Source organism: Cynocephalus volans, chromosome 16 (assembly GCF_027409185.1).
Source record: "Cynocephalus volans isolate mCynVol1 chromosome 16, mCynVol1.pri, whole genome shotgun sequence".
NCBI classification, from domain to species: Eukaryota; Metazoa; Chordata; class Mammalia; order Dermoptera; family Cynocephalidae; genus Cynocephalus; species Cynocephalus volans.
Genome location: NC_084475.1, coordinates 62,782,208 through 62,802,129, shown reverse-complemented (window position 1 = coordinate 62,802,129; position 19,922 = coordinate 62,782,208). Strand labels below are relative to the sequence as shown.

Genomic DNA, 19,922 nt, shown 5'->3' with positions numbered 1-19,922 from the left:
GACAAGCAACAGAGCACTTCTTTTCTGGGCAATTGTGAAAAGAGTGATACTCAAAACAAATATTGAAAACCCTGAAATAATAGGACAGGTTTCCCTAACAATGTCCTATTACAGTGTTTCCTCATGTTTTTATGCTTGCCTCGTACGTAGAGGGGAAAACTAACTCGTGTAGAATATTTCCCAAAGACTCTACAGTACATGAAATCCAATTCTAAAATCATGTCATCTATCTGTGATTTTTATTGTAAACATATTTTTTGTGTTATTGGGTTTCAATGACAATAAATTTAATATTTCTTTATTTGTACACCAATGTTTATATCTGCATTATTCACAAAAGGCAAAACACGGAGACAACTGAAATGTCCATTAATGGATGAATGGATAAACAAATATCACATATACATACAATGGAAAACCAGCCTTAAAAGGAATGAAATTTTGATACAGGAAGCTGGAAGACATGAAGCCTAGTGAAACAAGCCACACACAAAAGTACAAATGCTGTATGATTCCACTTTATATGGAAGTACCTACAGTAGTCAAATTCATAGACACGGAAAGTCGAATAGTGATTGCCAGGGCCGGGGGAAGAGGAGAATGGAGAGTTATTGTTTAACAGGCACAGAATTTCAGTTGGGAATGATAAAAACATTCTGCAGATAAATTGTGATGATGATTGCACGTCCATGCACTTAATGACACTGAACTGTACACTTAAAATAGTTAAAATGGTAGGTTTTACGTATATTTTACCACAATAAAAATTTAAACAATTAAAAAATTATAATCCTCTTCAAGGTTGAGGATTTATTGTCAGAATAGCAATGGCAAGTGGTGAAGGGTTGTGGGCTCCTCTCGTCTCCCTCACTTCCATTGACACCATCCTCTATAACTTTACGAATGGTTATTGTCTCCTATTTGTCAATAAATCTAATATTTAATAAGAACTCGTAAGACAGGACCAATTAAGTACTGTATGACGATTTAAAAAAACACAAAAGAAAGACGAGGACCAGGGGCCTTGGGGAAGACGGGTGAAGAGTGGATGTGCAGGCTGTGGGTGCAGAAGCGCCACGCAGGTGGCCACGTGTTGCCGGTGCTCAGGAGAAGCGTAGCAGGTCACAGAAAGACCCTTCGGTGCACACGCAGGTGCTGAAGGGAAACCTTAGAACTCCTACCTACTTTTATTTTTGTCTGAGGTGTTAGATGGTTCATAAGAACTTGCACTATGTAAACACGGACTGGCCCTGGGGCGCTCGCCGCCACCCGTCATGTTCACGGTCCGGGCAGGAGTCCGGTGAGCGCTCTTCCTCCCCACGCGCAGGGTCTGGCAGTGCACCTCGCTCACTCACATGCTGTCGGCACCCCGCGCTCTCCCGCAGTGTGTGCACCCAGTCAAGCGGACACGCAATGTGTACAAGTGGCGTCTAGTGTTAACTAAACCGACAGTTACTACATGAGCAAGTGAGGAAAAGTTTCCTGTCTAGAAAGAATGACCAAAGTGCACTCTCATTATGCAACCACCCCGTGAAGGAGAATCTGGCCAAGGTGATGCTGGCTCTGTTGGGAGGAACTCTTCTTCGAGGCACGTGTACTGGCTCTGGAACAATTAACCAATCAGACCTGATATTTACAAAGGAGTAAAAAGCAAACATGAAAATGATCGAGAAAGGCTATTTAAAATTGGAATGTATGTTTTCCTCCTCCTGCCCAGGGTCTCTTCCATCTCCTGCACCACACAGGGCTCCAGAGACTCTAGTGAGTCATCGAGTCCAGTGAGGAATTTCAGCCCTCGTGCGGGGGAAGTTGGAGATCTGCTGGATAATCTCATGGGGAACAGAGGTGGCTTGAGCCTTTTGGAATTTGCCACCATCCAGCTGCTCCAGGGGAACTGAATACGTTCTCGTCCTTCGGATGGGAAAAAAGGAAGATTCTCCCACCTGGGTGCAGAACTGTGGAGGTCGGTCTCCTGCCTTGGCAGGTCACGGACCTGGGCCAGGTCACAGCGAACGGTGCAGAGAGAGCTGGAGCACATCATCTTCAGTGTCACCAGGTGATAGAATTTGGATGTGTTGTCCCCACCGAAACTCATGTGGAAATCTGGTCCTCAATGTGGCAGTGCTGGAAGCTGAGTCATGGGGGGCGGATCCCTCATGAATGGATTCATGTTCTCCCTGGGGGAAGTGGGGCCCTAGTGAAATCTTGCTCTATTAGTTCCCTGGAGAGCTGGTTGTATAAAAGACCCTGGCATCTCCTCCCTGCCTCTCTTGCTTCCTCTCAAAATGTGATCTGCTTGTACCCGCCAGTGCCTGCCATTTTCCACCATGAGTAGAGGAAGCCCGAGGTCCATGCCAGAATCAGCTGTCCCAGAATCATAAGACAAACAAACCTCTGTTCTTTCCAAATTACCTAGTCTCAGATATTCTCTTAGAGCAACACAAAATGGGCTAATGCACCAGGGAGGAGGTAGCGCGGCCACTGGGGGGATGGAGGTGTCGGGCATCGACCCAGCTGCTATCAGCACCTTCTTGCATGTGAGAGTCTGACACGGCGAGCCCAGGGTTTGCAGCTTTTGGACTTGTCCCAGTTTTGTTTCCACTTCCTTTCACTTTGTCTTCCATTTACGAGCCTCAGATAATGTCATGACTTCAACACTGCGCTCGTGTTATTACACTGGAAGTTCAACACGTTCATCAAAAATGAAAGAAATCTCAATCCAGTAGGAAATATTCATACAAATGAGAACCAATGTTGAAATAAATACGTCTCAATATATGTCTCTTTTCAAATTCTAGCACTTAGAGAGTTGATCCTGTACAGCATTATTAAATTTCTTCGATTGCACTGAAATACAAGTTGCCTCCTCTGTCTGCATTTCCCTATTAAAGGACTCGTTCACTAGATTTGATGCCTTCCACCTTTCTTCACCATAGCTCATATTTTCCGACATAATCGATAGATAATAGCAGCATAGAGCTGAGGCATTAATTCATTAGTTCTCTTCGTCTGTCACCAGTAATGTGTTGACTGCATATACATGAGTGATAACATGCTTGGCAATGTGGATCCAGTTATAACTGAGACAGGGAAACTGTGAGAAAACTTTAGTAGTTGTCAGTACTAGTTTTCCAGTGGAAATTGGAGAGATTAAATCACATAAACTTGCAAGTTACTTGCTGAGAATCTGAACATAGTAAACAATAGTTACCGTGAGTATTGATATAACAAATATCGTAATCCTCTGTAGAGTCTGCATTCAACCGAGTCAAGCCAAGAGAAGCTTTCAGTGCAGCTCCCTTGACACGCTCAGGGCCAGTCACATTGGTGCCTCTCAAATGGAAACTCCACGAGGGGGACCGTCTGCAGGCCTGTGCAGGAGCAGAGCCCAGGCTGCCAGTGTTAGAGCAGTGCCTGGTGCAGAAGAGAAACTGCCCAGCACCCTTGAAGCACCTTCCGGGGAACCGGTGTGGCAGGAAGTCGAGTGACAGAAAATGGCTGCTCTGTGAACAGTTTACAAACGAAATACTAATCTGTCCTTCACAGTCAGTCAGTTTCACCCACGTTTGGTGATATATTTTGAAGCAGGGATTTAAAAAAAAAAAATTGGAAAGGACAGAAAAAAGGTTTAAAAATATACGGAGTATATATATTGTATAAAAATACATGTAGTATATCTATTTTCTTCTTATTCAAAAATAATATATATGTAAATATATGTAAACATAAGTATACCTATGAATCTAACTGTATATACATATATAATCCAACATTATAAATATATAAATATTAGATAATATGTAATACTGTATGTATAATTATCTTTACATATAATATAAACAAAGTATTTACATTGACATATAATTACCTATGCATATAAAATATATATAATTTTAAGCATATATAAAATGCATTTAAATATATAAGTTATTTGTATTGGGGCTTTTTTTGAAGGGAGGGTGAGTGGACATTCCTTGATTTTCAACCACGGATAATCACAATACTAATTCAAAAGCTATTTCCTGGGCTGGAATTAGGGAGTACTTTCCTCAAGCCAAAAATTTAAGGAGGCCGCAATCTAAGGAATCGACACAAATGATATTTCCATGCCGTATGAAAAATGAAAATTAGTGAAAAACTATCCAGGAGAAACAAAGTAATACAATTTTAAGTAAAGACCAGAAATGACCGTGCACTTGCAAATCCCTCAGAGTCTCACCAGGGAGAAGGGAGACTGTGGCAATTGCATGGTCATCAAGTGTGGCAAATTGCACTCACTCTATGCCACTCTCACCCAAGAGCGTTGAAGGTTCTGACCGGCTAAATGCCCTCAACTGCTCCTACACGACACTGCTCCTTTTTCTTCCTAGCAACACAAGTCACGGTGGCGTTCTGCGAAAGAAGTTTCAGCAACCTCAGGTGAAAGAGCAATGATCGAAGATTAATCCTGAATCACAAGAAACCTAAACATGGCCGTTCTGTCCGTTGAAAAGTAAAGTAGCACCTTGCAAATATCGTGGAGTTTCCCTCCTTTAATGCTAGGAAAGTAAAATTACATAAAAACGATCTAAATCAAATAATGCCGCTTTAATTTGCCTAGATTCCTTTTTTCAAAGACTTGAACGTCCTGACTCAGAAACATGGGCCACTGAAAACTCCGACGACCCCACAGGGGGGCGCACGTCCCTCCTCCCGGCCCCGGCCCCGGCCCCGGCCCCGGCCCCGGCCCCGACTCCATCCCTGTTCCCGGCCCCAGCCCCGGCCCCGGCCCCGGTCCCGGCCCCAGTCACGGTCCTGGCGGTATCACCGCCGTCGTCCCCGCTCACTCGCCCGAGGCTCCCGCACTGGGGCTGCTCCCGGACCCGCTGTCTACCCGGCTCCCCTTTCCCAGGCTGTCCCGGCCTCGCGTCCCCCACTCCTGCGGAATCTGTGACCATCACAGCCCGTGCGGTCGCGAGCACTCGGGTCCCGACTCAATGGGTTTCCCCGTCAAACTCAGTCTCGCTGCGGCTTCTACGCGAAAGAAAGCCCCGAGCACAGGGAGCAGCTCAGACACTCACGGCCCTCACCGAAGAAAACTGGGTCGCGCCAAGCCGCGGCGGAGCTCTCTCCGCAGCCATCGGAGGAAAATGTTCTCCACACTATTTAAGCAGCACCGGTTCGGCGCGACAAGCGGCGACGTCTGCTCTCTCGGGCTGTGGCACCCTCTGAAACCAAAAGCGGCCGAGTCCGTCCGCGTTTCCGAAACCGGAGGCTCAGAAAAGGCCGTTCGCGCGCCCTCTCGCGGCCGCCTCGAGAATCACTGAAATTCTCAATGGTCCACATCTGCCTGCTCATGGCGGGAGTGGTGCTCTGCTCCGTCCCTGCCTGCTCATCTGTCTGGGGCATGCCTTCCAGCCATGGCCTGGAAAACCGGCAAGCCATCATGCTAGTGAGACGGATGAAAAAGATCCCATCTCACTCATGCTTCAAGGACAGGAAGAACTTCAATTTTCCTTGGACAGGAGAAAATATCACCCCAATCCAGAAGACACATGCCACCTGTTTCCGTGGTCAGATGCTCCAGCAGATCCTCAGCCTCCTCAAAAGAGAGAACAGCCATGCTGCTTGGGATGCGATCCTCCTCGATAAACTACTCTTCAGCCTTGAGAAGAGCCTGCGACAAGTGCAGATGACAAATGGAGAAACTCTCTCTTGTCCTGATTTGGGAAATGACGTTCGGAAGTATTTCCAAGAAATGATTGGTTATCTGAGGGAAAAGAAATACAGCCCCTGTGCCTGGGAGGTGGTCAGAGTGGAAATTGAAGTGCGCTTAGTCCTCATTCACCGCCTTCAGAGCAACGTCAGGAAATGACGTAGAAGTTATACTCAGGACCCTCCCTAACCAATTACACGATTGTTTACCAGGCCCCCCAAAGCAAGCTAAACTCACACATTTGCACCAGCTGAAAAACATCTGAATCCTAAATCATGGGATTATGTAAAACATACGTTCTACATCGTGAATTTACAGTAGAATGATTAGAGAGAATAACATGGTGTCTTGTCCTAAATAAATACTGTCATGATTTATAATTTTCATTATCTGTTTCAATTCTTGAGTGGTGCTTGTTGTTTCCGAAGTTGGAAGTTTCATTGTTTACAGACATGGTTCTTCAGTCTAGAATTTGGTGAAGGGCATTTGTCAGTCAAGTTGATGCTCGCTCCTGTAACAGAACAAAAGAAAACCACCAGTAGTTAGATGATAATACAAACTGATCTTTCCTTTATAGAAGAGCTCAGTGTTGGCCTCCTCTGAGCGGGGTTTCAGGGACCTCACAACCTACTATTTTGCAGCTTTGCCATCATCAACATATAAGTTCAAACAGGTTTGCGACGCTTGAGGCTACTGTGCTCAGTCGATATGGAAAAAATTATATGGTGGATCACTTGTAGGATGCTTTGAAGGACCCATGCTGCACAGGGTGAACATCACTTCCACCCGTATTTACTCAGCCTGGATTCACGCTCGTCGGATACCTAAGTGCAAAGGAGAGGGGAAAGAGAGTCCGACTGGGGGATTAGTGAGAAGAGAATATATGTTCTTTGAATAAGACCACTCTTTATTTTCACACTGTGTGTACTAACAGTATTTGTAAGAGAAAATTAACTGGCATTCTTGCTAGGCACAGTTTATTTCAAAATCTGATGCCAACTCTGATTCCACAATTTAGACTCAGGGAAAACGACACGGACGTCATTCATTAAAGTTCACAGCGACACTGACTGAATCTTGGAAAGAGTTAAGTGATTCCCAAAGGCACAGGCCAAAATTGAAAAATAGACAAGTGTATAGGGACAAGGTCCCCAAACACATTGTAACATTCACATCGTCTCCGTATTATCGGAAAAGACAAGGAATGTGCGATCAGGCAAGGCGTTGCGCTTCCTTGAGGGGCACTGAAGTAAAAGTGGAAGGTGGGTCTTCCATTTGCAACCAGGCCCTGTGGCACATCCTGAGGTTCTAAATATTAAAACTACAAATGGGAAGAAAGCATCTCTACAATCAAGTGTTTGTGTTTTGTTTTTTAAATCGTCACAAAATCTTCCATTACAATTTCCCTGCATGAAGCGGGAAGAGCTTACAAATTCTTTAGATCTATTGTCTTCCCAATTCATGTCTCCAGTATGTATTGGTATTATTCTTTCCACTGTTATTATAATGATTATTCCTTTCATAAATATTGACTGAGCTCTGGAAATGATAGGAACTAGGCTAAGATGCCCAGGAAACAAGACCGCATAAGACGACTCCTCTGACCAAGAGTAACTTACGGACTCATGGCGACCTATATTCTTAGGACGAAGTTCATTCGAAGGTTCAATGTAATAAAGACATCATCTCTGACAGCTAGGAGAAATAATATAGCCATGTGTAAAGAAGGGGTGTCCTTTGAAATTGTGAATTCCCTTGCTTCTTGCTGGAGACATGACAAGACGATGAGTCAACTTCTGAGTCCATTTATCCACAAGGAGAAAACAAGGGATGCATTTCTCGCTTCCCCGTTATCCAGAGAGCATATTGCACTCTCACAAGTTTGCCTTTTCTGTGTGTAAACTCTTGTGGTTGTTGTGTCTCCCTTGACTCTCTTGAAAGCTGGATCCAGCAAAGCTGAAACCAACCCCTGGACCAGCAGTGATTGCTTTTCCTGGAGCCCATGCCCGTTTGCTACCTTTGACCTGCGTCCCTTCCACCACTTTTCTTCTGCTCTGCCGCATCCCCTCATCTGCGCCTTGGCTGGGCTCAATTTAGCTAAATTATCCTTCGTCGTGTCCTTTGCAGTGGGATATTGCTTTCCTTGTGACGTTTGATCACACTGAGGTACATATATTGGCTTTCTTGGTATTCCCATTCCTTGGGAGGGAAAATGCAGCAACTTTCCTTTCTATGTAAAAGGAAATGGGAAAGAAAGATCTCTGGTGTCTCGCCAGCGGTACACAACAATTGAACAGCCATTTATTTTCATCACACCTACATCCCATTGTTGCCATTTATGACAAAGATGGCTTCCTTTGGTTTAATAAGATTCCATTAGAATTGGAATCTCCGACTGATGTTTGGTTGGAAATTTGAACTTCGGTGCAAAACAAAATTTTCTTTTTAAATAAAATTGATGTTCTCTCCATCGTGCATTCTTCTTGGGATGGTATTGCTCCCAAAAGTGTGAAAATTAGTTCCTAGAGGTGTTAACAAATCTTAGTCATTACAATAATTTGTGGTTCTCCAAAGCCCAAATCTAAGAAAACCTGTCCCTTATTACTAATTTTTATTTCCCTCGGGTTTTCTTGTGTATCAAGAAGCATCGACATTGAGTTCTCGGAAGATCCACAGAGCATATGCAGCATGAGCAATACAAGCCTACGGTGAACAGACGATCGCTTGATCTCAAAATCATGTCTCGAGATGTGGCCTCCACACGAATACATATGGACTGCCTTTGGCTGTCTCGTGGATGGAGCTGAGGTTTGCTCCTGAGTGCTACTGAATGAGTTAATGGCTTTGAGAATTAAATGCAAAGAATTTGTGCTTTATTATGTGGCTCTGCTAAAGTTATTCGCCACATCAATAATGAAGTCGAGTGCTAAAAAGAAATAAGAGTTGACCGCACCTGGGGGAACATCCGGGAGGTGGCCCAGTGACAATGTATTCTATCGTATGGAACAAAATTTAAAGTTAGGTACACGAGAAATTAATGGGAAGAAAATAATTGAATTGATAGATAATTTTTAGCAGTTTTGAAAGATATTTAAGTATGTCATTACATTGGTATTGTGTATTTTTGTAACATGAATTTGCATGTGAAATTTGACTCATTACAATTTATATAAGTCAATAGATGACACAAAAAGGAGCTCAGCAAATAAACTTATAAAGCCAAGTCAAATCAATAACTTTGAAACTTAAGTCTTGGCTTAAAATTTTTATAGAGACCTTCTTAAACATGCATTGAATGCAAAAAGTTAACTTCACACTTTCTTTTCTACGTATGAACCTGAGCTACAGATACGGTCCGTAAATAATTGCACGATATACCCCCGCCTTTGTAGCTTATCACAGGAGGGTCAATTCGGAAAAAACAATTTAACCAGGCTCTGGAGGAAAGGGATGAGCAGGCCACCATGAAAGAAATAAAAGAGAAAAGAAAAAGGTGGAGAAACGCTGCTCTCAAAGTATGTAGAGAGTGCATAAAGAAAGCAAAAACAGAAGTAGAAAGGAAGACACGGGCATCCAAAAAATGGAAACTAGTGTGTTCCCTATTTAAGACACATGCACAAAGCAAGCTCTTCAGAGAACCTAGAGGCTAAGGCTCAGAGTCGCCCATCTCAGCCAGGCCAGCAGCATCTGCGAGATCCCCAATGGCCTTGCCCTTTCCTTTACTGATGGCCCTGCTGGTGCTCAGCTACCAGGCGACCTGCTCTCTGGGCTGTGATCTGCCTCAGGCCCACAGCCTGGGGACCAGGAAGGCCTTGATACTCCTGGGACGAATGAGGAGAATCTCCCCTCTGTCCTGCCTGAAGGACAGAAATGACTTCGGATTCCCCCTGGAAGACTTGGATGGCCACCAGCTGCAGAAGGCCCGAGCCATCTCTGTCCTCCATGAGATGACCCAGCAGAGCTTCAACCTCTTCTGCACAAAGGGCTCATCGGCTGCTTGGGATGAGAGCCTCTTGGACAAACTCTGCACTGGACTCTATCAGCAGCTGGACGACCTGGAAGCCTGTCTGATGCCGGAGGTGGGGGTGGAAGAGACTCCCCTGGTGAACGAGGACTTCGCACTGGCCGTGAGGAAATACTTCCAAAGAATCAGTCTCTACCTGAAAGAGAAGAGGCACAGCCCTTGCGCCTGGGAGGTCGTGAGAGCAGAAATCGTGAGATCCTTCTCTTCATCAATAAACATGCGGGGAAGATTAGGGAGGAGGCAATGAGACCTGGTCCGACGTGGAAACGACTCTCATGGACGAGTACACACTATCGCACTTTCCTGAGCTCTCCGGTCGCCAAGACTGTCACTTCTGCTACAATCATGACATGAAGTGCCTCAAGTTTGTCAGATGCCTTCAGGGTGTTCAGCAGCGTCATGTTCAACCCTGCAGGGACTGGTACTTACAGACGACCGTGCAAATGTATCTATCTATTTATTTATTTAAATGTTTATTTATCTAACTGTTGATAAGATTGAAATTGTTTTTGTCAATACGCCTTTATACTGTGCTTAATAGAACAAAATATATTCTTTGTATTTTGTGAAACTATTATATTGCTTTCTGCATTAAATTTTTACTATAGAAAAATGCTTGTATTTGTTTATTCTTTAAAAAGAGAGTCCAAGCCTGTCTCTACAACCTGACGTAAAAACAGATGGTACAATTCATCTCCTCAACATTAGTGTATTCGAGCTATCGGTAAAAATGAACTTCACCTAAAAGAGGTTGTTTGTTCCCCTCAGAATACGGATGTGAACATGCTCTCTTCTATCTTTGATTCTTGGAGGGACAGAGAGCTCAAAAGAAACACACTCATACTTAATATCAGTTATGTGAAACAGTATAATGAGAAAATGAAACAACCAATAAAATTCTCTCTGCAGAAGGTAGATGGAAGCATGTCAGGAAATAGAAATAAAATTACCGATACGCCCCACAAATTGCTAGACATGTAAGTGCAAATGTCCAGCACTAGTTGGACACAGGAATTTGCAATTGGCAAGGAATTCAATGCCTGGAGGATCATAATGGCAACTGAAAGTGCAGAAATGAAGTTGGTCATGTGGGAAGAGATGACAGAGGGAGAAACAGACATTGTCTGGATTCTAAGGACCTTCAAACTTTAAAGGAAGTGGACAGAAGAGCCACAGATGAAGAAGATGGAATAGCCATCCATTATAAAGACTCACCCTTTGGAGACAAAGACGATAAATGTCTTTTCTAAACAATAAATGTGCTGAGAAGAGGAATCAGTAGATTCCACAGAAGGTGTGAACTCAAACTGCCCACTACATTGGAAAATAGACCGTACTGGCAACCTTAGTGACATCTGGTTTGTAGAACGAATAAGCAGAAACCATACTGGAGTCGGTAGAAGTGAAATGAGAGAAAAGAAGTTAGTGACCCTGAGGGAAAGACAGAAATTCGAAGAAATCTGGAAAAGAATGCGGGGTTTTTTGTGTGTATAGTTTTTCCCATTTTGCAATACATACTTTTTTCATGGTTAGAAGACATTTTTTATATATACATATATACAGACACACACACACACACACACACAGAGAGAGAGAGAGAGAATATTGTTTATGAATATTCATGAGATAGAAAGCTGATTGTCAGCCCTTGTGCCCATGATGTGAGGGCCAGATTCCTACTGGCAGCACGCCCATTACCACAAATTGCATTTGTACCCTGTGTCCCCCACCCGATAATGCCCGAACTCCCTCTCCCTCCCTCAACCCCTCACTCCACTTTGTAGCCCATGGAATGCTCTGTCCCTCTGCAAGTCCAACACACTGCTATGGACTTTCTTTCCTTCCTTCTTTCTCTCACAGCTCCTTACATAAGTGAGCACATGTGATATTTATACCTCTGTGCTTTGCTTATTTCACTCAACATAAATTTCTCCAGGCTCATCCATGTTGTTGCAAATGGGAGTATGTCATTCTTTTTCGTGGCAGAGTAGTATTCCATGCTCTGTGTTGTGGGGAGGGGGGTTGTATTTAAATGTATATGTCACAGTTTCCTTATTCATTCATCCATTAAAGGATATTGTTATATTTACTGTAAAAGAAAATTGTTCTAGTTAAGTCTGTACTGTCACTTTGCCCAAAAACTCTCTGGAGCCACATCATGTTTGCTATCCGGGATTTAACGACTTTATGCATAGTTGAGAGAATTGCAGAACCAAGACTGAGCTGGCCATCACACAGCTGGGGGTGACAGCTAATGAACTTCAGCACCCAGCTGCTCACCTACCTCTCCAGGTCCCACCCAGGCTCTGGATTGTAGATTTTGGCTGCGTAAGACGAGAGAGGGAAAGACAAGAGCCAGGTCATGACTACAGTGGTGAGGAAGGTATTTGGGTAATCGTGATGCAGTGTCACCTGGAAGCGGCTCAGTTTGAAGGCAGCCACACCTCCATCTTCGCGACTGCTAGTGCCCTGTGCTGTAGTGGGCAAGGCCCCATGCTGTAGAGCACAAGGTCCCAGAGATGACAAGCCAGGCGTAGAAGCACAGCGAATACCAGGAGATGCAGTGCCAAGTCTGCACACGTGTCTACACCACAGGGGCCGGTGAAGAAAACCAGGAGCTCACTGTGCATGGGGTTCACCATTTGGGAGTTCTGATTCCACTGGAAGGAGACTGCACCCATCAGATGATGCTCATTTGCTCAATAAACAAAACTGAGCATCAAGACCTGTGAAGAAGTTCTAAGAACCAACAGTAGCTCGAAAACTCAGATTGTAAGAAATGGGACAAAATCTGGTGTACTGGGTTCCTGCTTACACAGATAGAAATTGCAAAATTTCTTGCATTTAGGTTACAACTCTGCTTGGCATACAATTGTTTTTTTCAACTAGGTTCTCCCAAGATACCGACACTGCGTAAATCTGAGTGCCCCAACACTGACTGAATGTCATGATGCCATCTGCCAAGGATCAACTCCCTCGTTATGTCAGGAACATTACAAGCAGAATTCCTCTTGGGGGATCTCTTTTTCTTCATCCAGGTCTTGACAGATTTTACAAGCCCACATTAGGCAGTCTGGGGTGCGTCAGTGGGAGACCCACTCGTTGAGGTTACTGAATATAAAACACTTTAATGTAAGCAAGACCCACTGCCGACCTCCTCCCCAGTCCACCTTTCCTTCTTCATCTACTCATGTTTCAAAGGCCGATTCTGTAGCCATGCCTACAACGGTCCTTGGAGAAAACCCTCAAGCACGTCAGGGAGAAGAGGCAACCGCACAAGACTCAGTACCTGACCTGGAAACCTCTTTCACCCCATTCTCTCCTGTGGGTGACAGAAGGCCAGATGGGGCCCATCCAATAGGGTGCACGGGTGTGCAGAGGTCCCTCTGAAGCAGAGGATGACAGTCAGGACAAACATCAACAACAGCGAAACAGAAGGCCTTGGAAGACACTAAGCAGGAGAAGATGAAATAGACGATGCAGGAATGGAGACCATCCATCCATGGGAGAAGAGTCTCTTTATCAGGACGGCTGATTAGTAGAGAAGCCTGGGCACAAGGAAGCCCAGTTCCTGCCATAGATCCCACCAGAGAATACATCAAAAACAGAATGAGGCATTTCTTTCCATGCTTTCATGTATATAAAAGGGGGAGGGAACCAAAATATCCCGATTTCATGCTCCAGAAGGAGCCTAGGCTCCCAGCCAGGATGGGACAGTCTAGACCAAGGATGGCAGGTCCATCCCACCATCCTCACGCCTGCCCCGGACACTGGGTCTGGGGTTCTGTTTCCTCTGGTCCGTGGACGGTTTTCCTTCACTGTCTACTCTCCAGAAAACTCCTTTCAAAGAAATGTTTTCAGAAAATTCGAAATATTTCATGGTTTTTCATAGTATGCATTCTCTGAAAAGGAGGTGTAATGTGAACAGCAAAATTGATTCTTCACGAATATGTTTGTTTCTCCTAAAGAAAGAGTGTTTTCTTTTTTCTCTGCTACATTTGGTGGAAGGTTCGCAAATCCCAGGCACTGGGGCTTAGATAAAAGAGGAGATCGGCTCCCGCACTCACTGGGCGCTCACTTGGAGTTTCCAAAGCTGAGCGAGGTCAAGGAGGGAGTGTGATGGCGACAAGGCACACCCACCACCCTCTCAGGTTCCTTCATTCATCATTCTGAAAATGGTATCTTAAGGACAAATGCAAAAACCTAACAGCTTGACAAACATTTGGGCTTAAATACATGAGCAAATCCATTAAAGAACACGCCTCGGGACCTAGACTGATCAGTCCTTCCCCTCTGCTCCGTTCTGATACTGAACTACAGACAGCCATGGGTTGGGATACCTGGGGTTACACAGGCATCCCAGGACCAGGAATGTCCCACTCAGCCTCCAGGAACAGCATGAGACAGGACACATGACATATCCCAAACGGGGACCTGGAAAAAAATGCTGACGGACTGGAGAAGAGATGGACAGCCCTAGAACAGAGTCAGGGATATAGCTGCTCATCGGAGAAAGACAAAATAGGTAAAACAACTAGGAGGGTACTTCAAAAACTTCATGGAAAGATTCATATGATCCTTCAGTTCTCTTCTTCCACAGGCTCTTTGAAGTAACCTCATATTAATCCATAGACAAGCAACAGAGCACTTCTTTTCTGGGCAATTGTGAAAAGAGTGATACTCAAAACAAATATTGAAAACCCTGAAATAATAGGACAGGTTTCCCTAACAATGTCCTATTACAGTGTTTCCTCATGTTTTTATGCTTGCCTCGTACGTAGAGGGGAAAACTAACTCGTGTAGAATATTTCCCAAAGACTCTACAGTACATGAAATCCAATTCTAAAATCATGTCATCTATCTGTGATTTTTATTGTAAACATATTTTTTGTGTTATTGGGTTTCAATGACAATAAATTTAATATTTCTTTATTTGTACACCAATGTTTATATCTGCATTATTCACAAAAGGCAAAACACGGAGACAACTGAAATGTCCATTAATGGATGAATGGATAAACAAATATCACATATACATACAATGGAAAACCAGCCTTAAAAGGAATGAAATTTTGATACAGGAAGCTGGAAGACATGAAGCCTAGTGAAACAAGCCACACACAAAAGTACAAATGCTGTATGATTCCACTTTATATGGAAGTACCTACAGTAGTCAAATTCATAGACACGGAAAGTCGAATAGTGATTGCCAGGGCCGGGGGAAGAGGAGAATGGAGAGTTATTGTTTAACAGGCACAGAATTTCAGTTGGGAATGATAAAAACATTCTGCAGATAAATTGTGATGATGATTGCACGTCCATGCACTTAATGACACTGAACTGTACACTTAAAATAGTTAAAATGGTAGGTTTTACGTATATTTTACCACAATAAAAATTTAAACAATTAAAAAATTATAATCCTCTTCAAGGTTGAGGATTTATTGTCAGAATAGCAATGGCAAGTGGTGAAGGGTTGTGGGCTCCTCTTGTCTCCCTCACTTCCATTGACACCATCCTCTATAACTTTACGAATGGTTATTGTCTCCTATTTGTCAATAAATCTAATATTTAATAAGAACTCGTAAGACAGGACCAATTAAGTACTGTATGACGATTTAAAAAAACACAAAAGAAAGACGAGGACCAGGGGCCTTGGGGAAGACGGGTGAAGAGTGGATGTGCAGGCTGTGGGTGCAGAAGCGCCACGCAGGTGGCCACGTGTTGCCGGTGCTCAGGAGAAGCGTAGCAGGTCACAGAAAGACCCTTCGGTGCACACGCAGGTGCTGAAGGGAAACCTTAGAACTCCTACCTACTTTTATTTTTGTCTGAGGTGTTAGATGGTTCATAAGAACTTGCACTATGTAAACACGGACTGGCCCTGGGGCGCTCGCCGCCACCCGTCATGTTCACGGTCCGGGCAGGAGTCCGGTGAGCGCTCTTCCTCCCCACGCGCAGGGTCTGGCAGTGCACCTCGCTCACTCACATGCTGTCGGCACCCCGCGCTCTCCCGCAGTGTGTGCACCCAGTCAAGCGGACACGCAATGTGTACAAGTGGCGTCTAGTGTTAACTAAACCGACAGTTACTACATGAGCAAGTGAGGAAAAGTTTCCTGTCTAGAAAGAATGACCAAAGTGCACTCTCATTATGCAACCACCCCGTGAAGGAGAATCTGGCCAAGGTGATGCTGGCTCTGTTGGGAGGAACTCTTCTTCGAGGCATGTGTACTGGCTCTGGAACAATTAACCAATCAGACCTGATATTTACAAAGGAGTAAAAAGCAAACATGAAAATGATCGAGAAAGGCTATTTAAAATTGGAATGTATGTTTTCCTCCTCCTGCCCAGGGTCTCTTCCATCTCCTGCACCACACAGGGCTCCAGAGACTCTAGTGAGTCATCGAGTCCAGTGAGGAATTTCAGCCCTCGTGCGGGGGAAGTTGGAGATCTGCTGGATAATCTCATGGGGAACAGAGGTGGCTTGAGCCTTTTGGAATTTGCCACCATCCAGCTGCTCCAGGGGAACTGAATACGTTCTCGTCCTTCGGATGGGAAAAAAGGAAGATTCTCCCACCTGGGTGCAGAACTGTGGAGGTCGGTCTCCTGCCTTGGCAGGTCACGGACCTGGGCCAGGTCACAGCGAACGGTGCAGAGAGAGCTGGAGCACATCATCTTCAGTGTCACCAGGTGATAGAATTTGGATGTGTTGTCCCCACCAAAACTCATGTGGAAATCTGGTCCTCAATGTGGCAGTGCTGGAAGCTGAGTCATGGGGGGCGGATCCCTCATGAATGGATTCATGTTCTCCCTGGGGAAAGTGGGGCCCTAGTGAAATCTTGCTCTATTAGTTCCCTGGAGAGCTGGTTGTATAAAAGACCCTGGCATCTCCTCCCTGCCTCTCTTGCTTCCTCTCAAAATGTGATCTGCTTGTACCCGCCAGTGCCTGCCATTTTCCACCATGAGTAGAGGAAGCCCGAGGTCCATGCCAGAATCAGCTGTCCCAGAATCATAAGACAAACAAACCTCTGTTCTTTCCAAATTACCTAGTCTCAGATATTCTCTTAGAGCAACACAAAATGGGCTAATGCACCAGGGAGGAGGTAGCGCGGCCACTGGGGGGATGGAGGTGTCGGGCATCGACCCAGCTGCTATCAGCACCTTCTTGCATGTGAGAGTCTGACACGGCGAGCCCAGGGTTTGCAGCTTTTGGACTTGTCCCAGTTTTGTTTCCACTTCCTTTCACTTTGTCTTCCATTTACGAGCCTCAGATAATGTCATGACTTCAACACTGCGCTCGTGTTATTACACTGGAAGTTCAACACGTTCATCAAAAATGAAAGAAATCTCAATCCAGTAGGAAATATTCATACAAATGAGAACCAATGTTGAAATAAATACGTCTCAATATATGTCTCTTTTCAAATTCTAGCACTTAGAGAGTTGATCCTGTACAGCATTATTAAATTTCTTCGATTGCACTGAAATACAAGTTGCCTCCTCTGTCTGCATTTCCCTATTAAAGGACTCGTTCACTAGATTTGATGCCTTCCACCTTTCTTCACCATAGCTCATATTTTCCGACATAATCGATAGATAATAGCAGCATAGAGCTGAGGCATTAATTCATTAGTTCTCTTCGTCTGTCACCAGTAATGTGTTGACTGCATATACATGAGTGATAACATGCTTGGCAATGTGGATCCAGTTATAACTGAGACAGGGAAACTGTGAGAAAACTTTAGTAGTTGTCAGTACTAGTTTTCCAGTGGAAATTGGAGAGATTAAATCACATAAACTTGCAAGTTACTTGCTGAGAATCTGAACATAGTAAACAATAGTTACCGTGAGTATTGATATAACAAATATCGTAATCCTCTGTAGAGTCTGCATTCAACCGAGTCAAGCCAAGAGAAGCTTTCAGTGCAGCTCCCTTGACACGCTCAGGGCCAGTCACATTGGTGCCTCTCAAATGGAAACTCCACGAGGGGGACCGTCTGCAGGCCTGTGCAGGAGCAGAGCCCAGGCTGCCAGTGTTAGAGCAGTGCCTGGTGCAGAAGAGAAACTGCCCAGCACCCTTGAAGCACCTTCCGGGGAACCGGTGTGGCAGGAAGTCGAGTGACAGAAAATGGCTGCTCTGTGAACAGTTTACAAACGAAATACTAATCTGTCCTTCACAGTCAGTCAGTTTCACCCACGTTTGGTGATATATTTTGAAGCAGGGATTTAAAAAAAAAAAAATTGGAAAGGACAGAAAAAAGGTTTAAAAATATACGGAGTATATATATTGTATAAAAATACATGTAGTATATCTATTTTCTTCTTATTCAAAAATAATATATATGTAAATATATGTAAACATAAGTATACCTATGAATCTAACTGTATATACATATATAATCCAACATTATAAATATATAAATATTAGATAATATGTAATACTGTATGTATAATTATCTTTACATATAATATAAACAAAGTATTTACATTGACATATAATTACCTATGCATATAAAATATATATAATTTTAAGCATATATAAAATGCATTTAAATATATAAGTTATTTGTATTGGGGCTTTTTTTGAAGGGAGGGTGAGTGGACATTCCTTGATTTTCAACCACGGATAATCACAATACTAATTCAAAAGCTATTTCCTGGGCTGGAATTAGGGAGTACTTTCCTCAAGCCAAAAATTTAAGGAGGCCGCAATCTAAGGAATCGACACAAATGATATTTCCATGCCGTATGAAAAATGAAAATTAGTGAAAAACTATCCAGGAGAAACAAAGTAATACAATTTTAAGTAAAGACCAGAAATGACCGTGCACTTGCAAATCCCTCAGAGTCTCACCAGGGAGAAGGGAGACTGTGGCAATTGCATGGTCACCAAGTGTGGCAAATTGCACTCACTCTATGCCACTCTCACCCAAGAGCGTTGAAGGTTCTGACCGGCTAAATGCCCTCAACTGCTCCTACACGACACTGCTCCTTTTTCTTCCTAGCAACACAAGTCACGGTGGCGTTCTGCGAAAGAAGTTTCAGCAACCTCAGGTGAAAGAGCAATGATCGAAAATTAATCCTGAATCACAAGAAACCTAAACATGGCCGTTCTGTCCGTTGAAAAGTAAAGTAGCACCTTGCAAATATCGTGGAGTTTCCCTCCTTTAATGCTAGGAAAGTAAAATTACATAAAAACGATCTAAATCAAATAATGCCGCTTTAATTTGCCTAGATTCCTTTTTTCAAAGACTTGAACGTCCTGACTCAGAAACATGGGCCACTGAAAACTCCGACGACCCCACAGGGGGGCGCACGTCCCTCCTCCCGGCCCCGGCCCCGGCCCCGACTCCATCCCTGTTCCCGGCCCCAGCCCCGGCCCCGGCCCCGGCCCCGGCTCCGTCCCTGTTCCCGGCCCGGCCCCGGCCCCGGTCCCGGCCCCAGTCACGGTCCCGGCGGTATCACCGCCGTCGTCCCCGCTCACTCGCCGGACGCTCCCGCACTCGGGCTGCTCCCGGACCCGCTGTCTACCCGGCTCCCCTTTCCCAGGCTGTCCCGGCCTCGCGTCCCCCACTCCTGCGGAATCTGTGACCATCACAGCCCGTGCGGTCGCGAGCCCTCGGGTCCCGACTCAATGGGTTTCCCCGTCAAACTCAGTCTCGCTGCGGCTTCTACGCGAAAGAAAGCCCCGAGCACAGGGAGCAGCTCAGACACTCACGGCCCTCACCGAAGAAAACTGGGTCGCGCCAAGCCGCGGCGGAGCTCTCTCCGCAGCCATCGGAGGAAAATGTTCTCCACACTATTTAAGCAGCACCGGTTCGGCGCGACAAGCGGCGACGTCTGCTCTCTCGGGCTGTGGCACCCTCTGAAACCAAAAGCGGCCGAGTCCGTCCGCGTTTCCGAAACCGGAGGCTCAGAAAAGGCCGTTCGCGCGCCCTCTCGCGGCCGCCTCGAGAATCACTGAAATTCTCAATGGTCCACATCTGCCTGCTCATGGCGGGAGTGGTGCTCTGCTCCGTCCCTGCCTGCTCATCTGTCTGGGGCATGCCTTCCAGCCATGGCCTGGAAAACCGGCAAGCCATCATGCTAGTGAGACGGATGAAAAAGATCCCATCTCACTCATGCTTCAAGGACAGGAAGAACTTCAATTTTCCTTGGACAGGAGAAAATATCACCCCAATCCAGAAGACACATGCCACCTGTTTC

General features: G+C 44.9%; 1 protein-coding gene across 1 annotated transcript; it reads left to right on the top strand.

Annotated features, from left to right (window-relative positions):
• Positions 1-9,396: 9,396 nt before the first annotated feature.
• Positions 9,397-9,954, top strand: LOC134364327 (interferon alpha-4-like; the record flags this gene model as incomplete). The annotated part of the gene is made up of 1 exon (XM_063080188.1): positions 9,397-9,954. A coding segment is annotated over exon 1 (558 nt), but the record flags the coding sequence as incomplete, so codon positions are not given.
• Positions 9,955-19,922: the final 9,968 nt, after the last annotated feature.